Genomic DNA, 13,378 nt, shown 5'->3' with positions numbered 1-13,378 from the left:
GACGGAAAAAAATATTGTCTCTTGGTCTTAAATGTTAAAGTGTATTTCTTATTGTCCATCTTTCCCTGGAGTCTCTCGGGATGAAAGCACGATGTCTCCAAGACTGCTTCATTCATTTTTGTTTTGACTCTCATTACTCAGCTTTTAAAAATGAAATTTGGTATTTGTAAGTTTATGTGTTATACGTATGTGGATACACATTTACACACAAAAGGCATATGATTGGAAATAGTTTAGAGGTTGTATTCACAATAAACATTTAATGTGGCTTTTCTTCTTTTCATCCTCCATGAATCTCCAATAGACAAGTATATAATAGGAGGACAGGGAAAACAGCGTTTATCTGTCCAGAAATGGTGGGTTAGTTAGACAGCTTTTTCCTGCATCCTCAGGTGATATATACTCATCTCTTTTCTGGCTCCATAGCAGAAAAGCTCTGTTCATACGTGATGTGTCCTGGTGGAGAGGGAAGGGTGTGGGCTCAGGCACATCCGGGTTCAAATCCTCCCAGCCACCTGCTGAGTGGTTTACCTTCTCCCTGCTTCAGACTCCTCCTCCTCAAAATGGAAATAATAACAGGGCCTACTTCAAAAGTTTGTTAGAGGATTAAATAAGATTCACCTTTCAACAAATATTGGTGCTAGGCACTGTTCTAGGCACTGGGGAATCAGTAGGGAAAAAAAAGACACAATAGAAGCACTGGGAACAATTTACATAGAAGTTACATAGAGCATAACAATTGTCAACAATGTTTACTATTCAGGAATTCAAACATTACATAAACATGTAACTTATCAAGAGACAGCATATTGTAATACCTGTGATCTGATGTTGCAGAGATAGTAATTGAAAACAGTTTGGTGTCTATTTTCCCAGATGTTTTCTATACGTTTAGCCACTGTGTATGTTTTCTTAAATGGCACTATATATACTACTTTGCATCTTAATATTTTAAAAATATATACCCTGGACAGTCTTCTACTTCAATACGGATATCTCTAGTTCATTCTTTTTAACAGCTGCACTGTATATTCCATTTATTTATAGATCAATGGATCTTGGCCCTGGCTGTTAGAATTACCTGAGAAGTTTTTAAAAACTGCCAATGCCACTCGGATTGACAGATACATGCTACCGTATATAAAGTAGATAAACAGCAAGGATTTACCGTATAGCACAGGGAACTATATTCAATATCTTGTAATAACCTATAATAGAAAAGAATCGAAAAAAATATATATATATATCGAAAAAATATATATATATATAACTTGTTTTCTCTCACTGTCCTCACACCAATTTCTTCTCTAATCTGACCTCAGCTCTCTGCAGGCTCCAGCGGATCCTTGTTGCTAAGTCCCACGGACCGCTGGTTCCCAAACTTGAGTGTGGACCAGAACCACACAGTGTGCATGTTAAACCCTGCCTGCTGGGCCTCTGGCCTGCGGTTCTGATGCAGTGGGTCTGGGTGGGGCTGAGACGCGCATTTCTAACCAGCTCCCTGGAGATGCTGTGGCTGCCGTCTGGGGAGCACACCTTGAGAACCACTGAGTAAAGGGAATGAAACGATCAGATTTGCAAGCAAGAACAGGCACATGAAAAAATAGAGTCCTAATTGGTTTTAACCCTAGGGGGAAAGACTTGTTAATCATTCTACTATTGTTAGTAATTAATGCAAGGCCCTTCTCACATCCTTTCCATTCTCTTGTTTATCAATTTAACTTAAATTTTCTTTCATAATTTCTTTCTCATATTTTTTCCCTTCACGCTCATGCCCTCCCTCCCCACTGCTCCCAACTATAAGGAAGGATTCTCACAGTTTTGGTATACATCCTTTCTTTTGCTTATGTTGTTGGAAAATACGTATGGTGGTTTGTAAATGTCCACGTTACATTACGTGAGGGGTGTTTGGCTGTCGGTCTCGCTGTCTCTTGCTCTGCCCTGTGTTGAAGCACCACCTGCACACGAGCCTCTATTTCAGGCACTACTGTAGCTCCGCAGACCCACCTCCACGCCGCCTACAGGTGGACACCAGCTTGCCTCCCCCCTCCCTGCTACCAGGGTGGACGCTTAGGCGAAGACTCCCAGGCTCGAGCCTATGGCCTCCTGAAAACGCCCCATTTCACGTGGAAGAAACAGCCCGGGGCCAGGGGACATTGCACAGGATGCTGAAAGGTGAAGGAGGCTCGGCTTTTATACAGGTTCCTAAAACTCTGCTCCTTTGAGCTACACAGAGACCAGCCCCTCCCTCTCCCCCTCGGGGCCATCTGCCACCACGAGGCCAGTGCAGTCCCAGCAGAAGCCAGTCTGGCTTCGTGTGTCCCCTGGTGACGTACGTTCCACAGTGTCACGGCCGGGGAGAGGCTGGTCAGGAGGGCGATGGGGGTGTGTGTGTGTGATCACTCATGGAGGAAACACGCCAAAGAATGAACCACAATGCTAATAACGGCTTCCTTGGGGTGAGCTTTACACTGCTTGTATTTTTCAAGTTTTAAACTTTAGGGACGTGGAACTGGTTGATCATAACACTTAGTTCCTGACACACTTTCATCCTTGGTCCATTAATGGCTCACTTTCAGTTCATCGTTTTGTTACATAGTTGATTATTTTTAATAATGTAGTAAGAACCCATGAAAACACTTAAAGAAAAGCTAGGTCCTTCATAATAATTTACATAAATACTTGGTTACCCACTGGAGCCATCCTCTTCCCTCGCTCCATCCAAGGCAGCTCTCATCCTGAATTCCTTGATTACCGTCTCCTTGCTTTTCTTTTTATATAGTTTTATTGAATCTATATGAATTCTTGAACATACACTCACATATCTGTAAACAAGCAACTAAAATTTTAGTTTGGTTTAACTTTATACAGAGAATACACTATATAAAATCTATTAGAACTTATTTTTTATCAGTTAATATTATGTTGCTAAGATTCATTGATATTGTTCCATGTTGCTGTAGTTAATTTGTTTGACCACTGTGTGAATATATCACAATTAATTCCACTGTTGCTGGGCTCTGGGGTTATTCTAGGTTTTTATGATTGTGAAGTGTTCTCCTACGAACATTCTGTTTACTGTTGTATATATGCTGGAATCTCTCTTAAATATTTATCTTGGAGTGAGTAGAAGATAAGGCCAAGCCACTTTTTAAAGTGTTTGCTCCAAACTACTGATCTCGAAGGCAAACATCCTGACACTTGGTGTCACTTTTTCCTTTTGCCAATAAAATGGGAATAAAATGGTATTTCAGTTCCCCAATCAGGCACTTCCCTGGTGGCGCAGTGGTTAAGAACCCACCTGCCAATTCAGGGGACACGGGTTCAAGCCCTGGTTCAGGAAGATCCCACATGCCGCAGAGCAACTAAGCCCGTGCGCCACAACTACTGAGTCTGCACTCTAGAGCCCACGAGCCACAACTACTAAGCCCGTGCGCCACAACTACTGAGCCTGCACTCTAGAGCCCGTGAGCCACAACTACTGAGCCCGTGCGCCACAACTACTGAAGCCCGTGCGCCTGGAGCCCGTGCTCTGCAACAAGAGAAGCCACCGCAATGAGAAGCCCGCGCACCGCGACGAAGAGTAGCCCCCGCTCGCCGCAACTAGAGAAAGTCTGCGTGCAGCAACGAAGACCCAACACAGCCAAAAATAAATAAATTAATTTTAAAAAAATCCTTTATAAAAAGAAAATTCCCCAGTCAATGATGAGATTGTCTATTTCCTCATGTATTTGTGGGCAGTATGTGATTCATCTTTTATGATGACTCTGCTCATCTTTTGCCTAAGTTTTCGTTGTGTGTGTGTGTGTGTGTGTGTGTGCTTTTCTTATTGATTTGAAAGAGATCTTTTTGTTCATGATATTGTGCTTTTATCAGTTATGTTTATTGTGACTATCTTCTCCCAGTTTATAATTGTCTTTTTACTTTCTTTAAAGTGTTTCTGAGAAACAAACAAAAAAAACCAACTTTACTACAATCCAATTTATCAGGTTTTTCTTTAATAGTTAATGTCTCAGGCATCTTTTTCAAGAAATCTTCTCTACCCCAAGTTTTAAAAGGTATTCCTCTCTATATTCTAAGAGTTGTAAAGTTCTGTTGTTGACGTTTAATCCTTAATCAATCTAGGGTTGTTTTTAAATGTTAGTTGTGATAAAATACACTTAACAGAAGGTTTAGCATCTCAGCCATTTTCAAGTGTACAGTTCACTCGTGTCAAGTACATTCTCACTGTTGTGCAGCACCTGCAGCGTCCGTCTCCCGACTCTTTTCATCTTCCCCCATGGAAACTCCGTCTCCATCAAACGACGATTCCCGCCCCGCCACCCCTGGCCCCCACCACCCTACTCTCTGTCTCTGTGAATTTGACGACCCTAGGGAGCTCATATGAGTGGGATCATATAGGATTTGCCCTTGTGTGTCTGGCTTATTGCACTCACCACAGTGTCCTCAAGGTTCACCCATGTTGCAGCCTGTGTCAAAGTTGCATTCTTTCTTTAATTTTTAAAAGTAAAAAAAAAATTTTTGGCTGTGCTGCATGGATGTAGGATCCTAGCTCCCCGACCGGGGATCAAACCCGTGCCCCCTGCATTGGAAGCGTGGAGTCTTAACCACTGGACCACCAGGGAAGTCCCTGGAATTTCCTGCCTTTTTAAGGCTGAATAATATTCTATTGTGTGTATGGACCACATTGAGTTGATTTTGTGTGTTGTGTGAAATAGCAGAGTTGCACGTACATGTGGGTCTGGCCTGGCTCACTATTCTAGTCCATTGGTCAGTGTGTCTTGTACCCACACTGTATCCATGTACTGCCTTAGTTACCGTGGTTTTGTATAATTGCAATATTTGATGGGGCAAGTCCCATGTCCTTGGTTTTGTTTTTCAGAAGTGCCCTGGCTGTTGCCTGTTCCTCTTAATACATACAGTTTGCTATCATTTTATCAAGTCCCTTAAAAAATCCTATTGCAGGAAATTCCCTGGCGGTCCAGTCTAACTAATTCCTGGTTGAGACTCTGAGCTCCCACTGCAGGGGGCACGGGTTCAATCCCTGGTTGGGGAACTAAGATCCCGCGTGCCACGCAGCCGAAAGAAAAAAAAAAAATCCTATCACATTTTGCTTGAAATTGCTCTGAATTTATAATTAGGGAAGAACTGACATCTTTATGATATTGAGTCTTTCTACTCATGAATATGATGCATTTCTCCATTTATTTAAGTCTTTAAAAATATATTCTAATAAGTTTTGTGACTTTCTGTCTAGGGGTGTTCCATATCTTTTGTTGTATTTATTCCTAGGTATTTGGTACTCTCTGATTTACAATGGTGTCTTCTCTGTAAGTATTTCAGTTGTTTGCTAACAGTACAATAAAAACAAAACTGACCTTTTAAGTATATTAATCTTATAACCAGCCAACTTGCCAAACCCTCCTAAGTTTTCTAATAATTTATCTGTAGATTTCGTTTTTAATGTAAGCCATCTTATCAGCTAAAAATAATGTTTTACTTCTTTTCCAGATCATATGCCTGGAACTTCTCTTATTTTACTGCACTATCCAGGGCTGTCAGTGCCACGTTAAGTAGAAGTAATCTTAGTGAGCGCCACGTTATTTTTCCTTATTTTAAAATGAATGATTCTAACAGTGTCCAGTTAGGATGACATTCGCTCTTCATTTTTCATTGATACTCTTTCCTCCTATTTTTAATTCACTAAGAATATATATCAGTGTATGTTGAATTTGATCAAATGCCTTTTCTCTTTTCGTCTGTAAATGTAATAAGATATATTTATGTATTTTCTAATACGTATTTTATTTTCTAATGTATTTTCTAATATGAAAACACCCTTGCATACTGAGGATCCACCCAACTTAGTCATGAGGTATTATCTTCTTTTATACACAGTTGGATTCGATTTGTTAATCAAATTTTGTTTAGAATTTTTGTAGCTATATTCACTATGAAATGGCTTACAATGTTCCTTTCCAATTATATCTTATCTGTGGTATCAGGGTTTACGCTGGCCTTATAGAGTAAGTTGGAGAATATTTCCTTTTTATTGTCTGAATAAATCTGTATGAAATTGGGTCAATTGTTACTTGAAAATTTGGTGGGACATGCCTGCAAATCCACTTGGACTTTGTGTTTTCTTCTTGAGAAGATTTTAAACACCATTTCAATTTCTATTGTAGTTATAGGGTTATTCAAGCTTTTAAAATCTACACAATCATCACACACAGTAATACAGAGTAAATTTAAATTTTAAAGAAATTGTTTTACTTCATCTCTAAAGTTTCACAATTGTTATTTATATTATTCTCATCTTTTAAAATTCTACTTTATCTATTATGTGTCCCCTGTTTATTAATAAAGTTATTTGTGTCATCTCTCTGCTTCTCTTGGTCAATCCTGCCAGAGTTGTGTCTATTTTACTACTTTTCTCAAAGAACCAAGTTATTTTTCGTATGCCTTTAAAATCTCATGTGTATTTTATACTTACAGTATATCTCAGTCTGGAATAACTACATTTCAGTCTTTCAATATCCACATATGAATAGTGGCTACTGTATTAGACACAGAAGTTCTAGAACAAAGGAGTTCATTCTAAAATATTTCAAAGTCGTCATATATAAGGCAGTTTGAAAGCTGATCTGAATGATTCCTCCTTTTCCAGGAAAGGAAGCAGAAATAGTGCAGTCATGAAATTAAGTTAGCTGCATATTTTATGGGTCCCAGGAGAAACGCACAAGGCCAGAGAGAGTGATCTCAGTCAGAAACTCAGAATGAATCATAAGAATTAAACATTGGACAACGTCCAGCGGTTAACATGAGTTTTCAGCGTACGATGAGATCACTCTATACCATAAAATGTAGAGCGTTCCTAATTATGCTTAGTGTAAGAGGTATACTGATACGTTGTTCTACAGACACTACAGATCCATACTTTGTGAAGAATGGTATTTCACTCTTTGGGAACTGTATCTTATAATCTTAAACTGCACTAAAATAAATAATATAAACTATCTGTTACACTGCTCAGAACAGGTCTGAATTCTAGCCTCTACTTTGGTTATAAGAGAAGTAATAAAAATCATGCTTTTGTGTACAAACAAGGTATCGAAAGAAACAAATTGTGAATAACAAGCAGTGCTCTTAGCAAAGGGTGGCTCTTTTTAGAACCTGGTACAGTATGGGCACAAGGTCTGTTTCCTGATTGTTTTTCATGTTTATAAATTTTCTTAATTTTAAGAAGAATCCCTTTCACTGAAAGTCTGTGGTGTCTTCGGTTTTCTTCCATCTTTGCGCCACTAGACTTAATGCACCACTACCCCTCCCACCCCGTGCAGTGAGTCACATTTATACCTAGGCTCAGACAAAGCAACTGGGAAATACATCACGGGATAATGTAGATACTCTGAAGCCAGGCAGACCAGGCTTCACGCACAGATCCACTTCCTCGGGGAAGTTCCTAAGAGTAAAGACTGAAGTCGAAACAGAAGTGTTCTCCAGGGAGTGTGGCCTTCTGGTAATCTACTGGGGTAAGAAAAGGAGCAAGAAGGCATGGCCAGTTCTCAAGGGCCCCCCCCTAGGAAAGCGTACCCTGTATCTAGCCAGCAACAAGTTAAGAAACAGCATAACATTTAAAGTTGATCAAAAGCCAGACAAACCCCAAACACCTGCTTTCTTCTAAGTTACCAAAAAAGATACAAGAAACACAGCTAGCAGAAATCGCAATATCTTGGATAAACTACATTTTAAATTGCTTTTGCTAATTAGGAAAGCAGTAACAGAAATGACCTAAATGTCATTGATACTAATTTTAAAAATATTTAATTTTTGCATTTAGAATTTAGTACATCCCTCAGAAAAGATTTATAGCCACAAACAATGGTTTCACTGGATAACATTAATGTTAATCGTCTTGGTAATGACAGTGACAAGAGTGTGCTGAAACTAGTTTGTAATTATACACTGAAAGTGGAAAATAAAAACATCTAACATTTATTGTATGTGTCCTATGTCCCACATTTATTGTATGTGTCCTATGTCCCAGATACTGTGTTGAGTCAGCCTCTGACTGCATTTCATTTAATCTCATGAGATTATTACTTTTATTGGAAAATTAGGAATGAGTTAGTTGCAATGTAACAGGAATTATACAAATCAGCAAATCTACAGACAGAAGGCAGATTAGTGGTTGCCAAGGGTGGGATGGGTTAGTGGGGGAGAGGCTAACGACGGGTAGGGAGTTTCTTTCTGGAATGATGAAAATTGGGGATGGTTTCACAATCCTGTGACTACACTGAAGCCATTCAGCTGTACACTCTACACAGTGAGTTTTATGGTAGGTAAATTATATCTCAATATTTTAAAAAAACACAATGTACAAATTACGTAAAAAAGAGAAAACTGTGTGCTTCAGGTGTGTGGGAAAAGAATGCATAAAATGAACATGTTTGTCATGAGAAAACCATGAATTTATTGTTGATCCTCTTTCATTTACACTCTCACCCACTTTTCCCTCCTCCCATATTAATTTAGATCAAATGTGACTTCAATAAATATTTCAGCATGTTTTTAAAAGAATTCTTTTTAAACATAAACATTATCAAAACTAAAAAAGCTAAAAATATTTCCTTAACATCAAATATGTTGTCAGTGTTCACGCTTCCATTTCCAACATCTTTTTTTTTCAGTAAAACTGTATTTTTTAAAAAATTGGAGTATAGCTGATTTACAATGTTGCATTAGTTTCTGCTGTACAGCAAAGTGACTCAGTTATACATACACATATATCTACTCTTTTTTAGATTCTTTTCCCATACAGGCCATTACAGAGTATTGAGTAAGAGTTCCCTGTGCTATACGATAGGTCCTTATTAGTTCCAACATCTTTCAATAAAATTTTACACATTAGCTCCATCAAATAATCTATTAGTTCCACTTTTTTTTTTTTCCTAGGAGAACCCGCGTTTGGAACCTTGTTTATTCGTCCTCAGCCTCTTGGCCGCTGCCCAGCCACCATCCGGGGACCTGGCTCAGTGCTCTCCCGTGTCGAGTCTCTGCTCGGCGGCTGCTGTTTTATGTGTTCTTCTCCCTCTGGAGCAGGTTCTCTCAAAGGTTCCTTAGAAAGGACATGGGAAGTAATTTTTTTTTTTTTTTTTCAGTTCTTAAGGATCTGAAAATGTCTTTCTCTTTCCATTTAACTGAGAGCTTGTGTTTACAGAATTCCAGGCTGGAAATCATGTTTCCTCAGAATTTTGAAGGAATTTCTCCAGTGCCTTGAGGTGTGCAGTGCTGTCGAGAGGTCTGATGCAGCTCCCCTTTCCCTCTTGTGTCCTGCGTATGTGACTTGTTTTTTTTCTCTTTGGAAACCTTTTAGGAGCCTCTTTTTCTCCTAAAAATTTACATCGATATTCCTGTTTCATTCATGTACAGATCTTCCTCCACTTACCATGGGGTTCTGTTCCACTAAACCCACTGAAAGTGGAAAATGCGTTTAGTACACCTGACCCCACAAGCGTCGTAGCCCAGCCCACCTTAAACGTGCTCAGAACACTTACGATAGCCTGCAGTTGGGCAAAATCATCTAACACGAAGCCTGTTTTATAACAGAGTGTTTACTATCTCATGTAACTTGTTGAATTCTCTACTGAAAGTGAAAGCAGAATGGTTGTCAGTGTACCGACTGTTCACCCTCTGGCCGCAGGGTGACTCGGAGCCACGGCTCCAGTGCCCAGCAGCACGGCAGGGGCCGGACCACGTATTGCCAGCCTGGGGGAAAAGAGCCAAATTCAAAATTCCAAGTACGGTTTCTACTGAATAGGTATCGCTTTCGCACCATCAAAAAGTCAAAAACTCTTAAGTCGACCTGTCGGAAGTCGGGACTGTCTCTACTGGATCTTTGATCAGTCCTTTATTTTGAACTTGTCTTTTAGTTGCGCAAAGCTTTCTTGCAATATTTCTTTGAAAATTTCTATTTCTTTTATTTTCAGAGACCAGAGACTATTAAATTCTGAGCTTCCTAGATTAGAATGTCTGCTTCTTTTTGTTCAATTTTTTTTTTTCTGTTTGAACTTTAATATCACGAGCTCATTCTATATTGTTAATTGAAGGCCCTGGAACTCTTGCCCCAGGTTTCCGTGATCTCTGCACGTTAGCTTAGCCTTCTTTGTGCTGGACTTTGGTGGGCTTTCCCTGCTCCTTCTGGGCATCCGGAGCCCCTGCGTTTACACGTCTTGATTCCGGGTGCACAGACATGCTGACTTGACTCTCGGTCCCAAGTCCTCACCCTGAGACAATCTAGGTGGTCTGGCTCGGGTAGGGCCCTGCACCTGGTCCAGGTGACTATGGCTGGGCCTCCCTGCATCTGTATGGTGTGTGTGGGGAAGGGGCGGTGACCGTCCTCAGAGAGGAGGGGTGAGGGCAGACTCTGGAGAGGTGGGTGGGAGTGGGCCCATCCTCCAAGGACACCAGGTGGTCACCTGCATTACTGAACCTGAAATCACGTTTCCTCACCATATTCAGCGTTCGACTCACAGGAGCCTTTCTATTTTTTTAAACAGTAACAACTTGAATGTCAGAATTTGATTCTTTTCCCATGTAATCACATTTTGAATGCAGGTGAAAAACATTTCCCTTCTCTATATAACCAAATACATAAACAACCAAACGCTTTTTAACACTCACGGGTGAAAATCAGCCCAAAGACACCGCAAAGTAGTAACAGGTTGTCCTCCTGGGCTTATGCCGAAGCCACAGCTGATTTTCAGACACCAAATCAAAACACAACAGTCTTGCACCAAGTGCCACCACCACGTTCCTATTTAGTCACACGTGAGCATTTCTGTGTGCTCTGTTTACCAAACAGCAACGTTGTTGTATCTTCGTGGGAACTCTTGGATTCATCATTGGCTAATGTGGGGTAACGGACCCGGCGCCGCTAGTGAGCAGTCCACTTCTGCCTAAAGGAATGTCATTCTCCACTTACGCTGTTTGGAGCATAAGCAGAGCTCGCTGTACAAGAAACCCTCACACCACCGAGGTCGGAACTTGAGAGGTGCCCACGGAAAGGCCAAGGTGGCCCGAGTTTCAGCCGGAAGGTGGGTGTCAGATGCGGCAGGCACCACCGACCCAAAGGGCGACCTGAGTTCCTCCAAGCACCCAGGGTCCGAGGTCCCGACGGGTAAAGACAGCAGAGAAGGAACCCAAGATTCATTTCATAAAGCAACTCAAAATGCCCAGGAGACCTCGGTTAATAGAAGATGAGCAGGCATAACAATGCAACCCGTTTAATAGAAATATTAAAATAATCATGACATTTCCTCTCATTGCTGAAACCAGGGAAGGATACCCCTTTTGTAATCAAAGTAATAAATTTTTTTATCTTGCAAGAAGGCATTTTTGTTATTATGCCCATAGGTAGAGACTATATTTCAAAACAAGTTGTTATAAACTTCAAAGAGGCCTGGACTTGCAGAGACAGTGAAATTTATTTAAATACTGTGACAGTTATAGCGCATACTGCTGGCATACTCATATTCACAGCTTATCAAGGAAAAAACTAAACTTTTAAAGTCAGCTCTGAAATAGATGCATTTCATTAATACATTCACTAGTAGGTCTGTTCTTCTAAACCAGGAGGAAAGACAGACATTGAGATTTTTGTTTAAAGAACAAACGCAACATGTCAGCAGCAAATTTCAGTTAAATTAAATTGGAAACCAAAGTTCCCAGTCACCAAAGTGCAAAGTCAGTTCACCAGCTGAGACTGAAGATCGGAGTATGAGCTGGAAGCTGAGAGAGCTTCCCAGAGCATAGTGTGAGGCGACTTTTTCACAAAGAAATTCTGCAACTAGCATTCTCACGTTTATGATTTAAGGACACGTGTTTGATGGGCTCCATGGAATATTCAGAGGCGCCCAGGCAGCTGACCCGCACCTAGAGCTGCTCTCGGGGGCTGTGCGATCTCCCAGGGCCCCACGCAGCACGCAGCGACCTGTCCGCTGGGGCCGGGAGCACGCCGAGCCGCAAGCCGGCGCCCCGGTGCACGGTCATCTGGGGAGGCGGCTCGGGTCCCGCCAGACTCCTGGCGCGGAAGCAGCTGAAGCACAGCAGGAGCCTGGGCAGGGCCCCAGGGGCACCCCCCCCCGCGGGAACGTGGCGACCAGGGCTTCTGATCTGACCCCAGAACAGGTTTTGAGGTAATACACTTCAGAGAAAAAAGAACAGCTCATTTGAAAGGAAATAACGAAATGAATCACATTTTAACTTAGTCTTGTAACGAACGGCAGCACATTCACTTTACATTCCTGTCATAAAGACGTCAGCGTTACTGATAAAGCGTTTTCCTTCACACTCTAACTCACAAATTTTCTCTCATAATTTGTCACTAATAACAATCTATCTGCAAGTCTGACCTTGTGATAAATGGTCTTCAAACATTATTTTAAAAGCCTAAATCCCAGCTGGTACAGGACCAAAATCTAGTTTAACTTCAGAATTCACAGTGCGGCCCCGACACAGGTGGCCTGAGGGTCTGGAGGAGGGAGTGGGGTGGCCTCGTGGCCCCTGGGTCTGGCGGCAGCGGGGAGGGGCAGGGTCCCTGGGCCGCGGCCCCTCCCACACTCCACCTGCTGGAGTTAAACCCATCAGACACACGTATGGACACACGGAGACGTGACTTACGTACACACGCTTTTGGACAAAACAACGACAGCCATATACGTGAACCTTTTTTGCCGAATGGATTCTATTTGGTTAATAAATAATGCTTTTCCCATCGGTCTATCGAAGTCCAGACCAGCTGTGCAGATAGGACGCCCAGCCGGAGGAACGGGAAGCATTTTCCTCCTCACCTGTGGGGCGCAAAACAAACGTGTTAATCTTCTCACACCGCATTTCCACGCTACAGACCTGTCTGTCCTTACGCTTGCAGCACTTCCTGTCTGTCTCAGACAGTCCCTGAACGCATACCGAGCAAAAGCACGCAGCCCTGGGAGCCGTGCCCGGCTGGGAGCTCACGTGTACAGAAGCAAGGCTCAGTCTTGTCAGGCAGGGGCTGAGGTCCTGATGCTGCACAGAAAAATGCTGTGTGACTCACTTCCTTGGGGAGCAAAGCTGACGTATCACAAGTCATACGTCAAGTAGGAAAGACACACGCAGTCTGTGAACCTGCTGGGACCTGACACGCAGGGAGCAGGCGTGTTAACACGTGCACGGCCGGCAGAGCGCCAACCTTCCCCGCCCAGCAGTGCCCCCTGCACGCTGCTCGTGTAGGGACCAGGGTGGCGCTTTCTGTTGTCTTTCCTCACACAGAGGCTGGAAGTTTTTTCCCCTGTTCACATAAAAGTGCAACTGCCCCAGAGAAGGAGAGAGAAGACTC

At 42.0% G+C, this 13,378-nt stretch overlaps 1 protein-coding gene across 2 annotated transcripts in view; it reads right to left on the bottom strand.

The window, feature by feature from the left end:
• Nucleotides 1–8,449: 8,449 nt before the first annotated feature.
• The window catches only part of GCC2 (GRIP and coiled-coil domain containing 2), a 38,150-nt gene continuing 33,221 nt past the window's right edge, over nucleotides 8,450–13,378 (bottom strand). For both annotated transcript variants that reach the window (XM_061168821.1, XM_061168822.1), the window contains one exon: nucleotides 8,450–12,851. In XM_061168821.1, the coding sequence (XP_061024804.1) occupies nucleotides 12,781–12,851 (71 nt within the window). In that variant the 3' untranslated portion in view covers nucleotides 8,450–12,780. The remainder of the gene's footprint in view (nucleotides 12,852–13,378) is intronic.

The sequence above is a fragment of the Eubalaena glacialis genome, chromosome 14 (genome assembly GCF_028564815.1).
Source record: "Eubalaena glacialis isolate mEubGla1 chromosome 14, mEubGla1.1.hap2.+ XY, whole genome shotgun sequence".
In the NCBI taxonomy this organism is placed as follows: domain Eukaryota; kingdom Metazoa; phylum Chordata; class Mammalia; order Artiodactyla; family Balaenidae; genus Eubalaena; species Eubalaena glacialis.
Note: the sequence above shows the minus strand (reverse complement) of the source record. Positions and strands in the feature narration are given on the sequence as shown.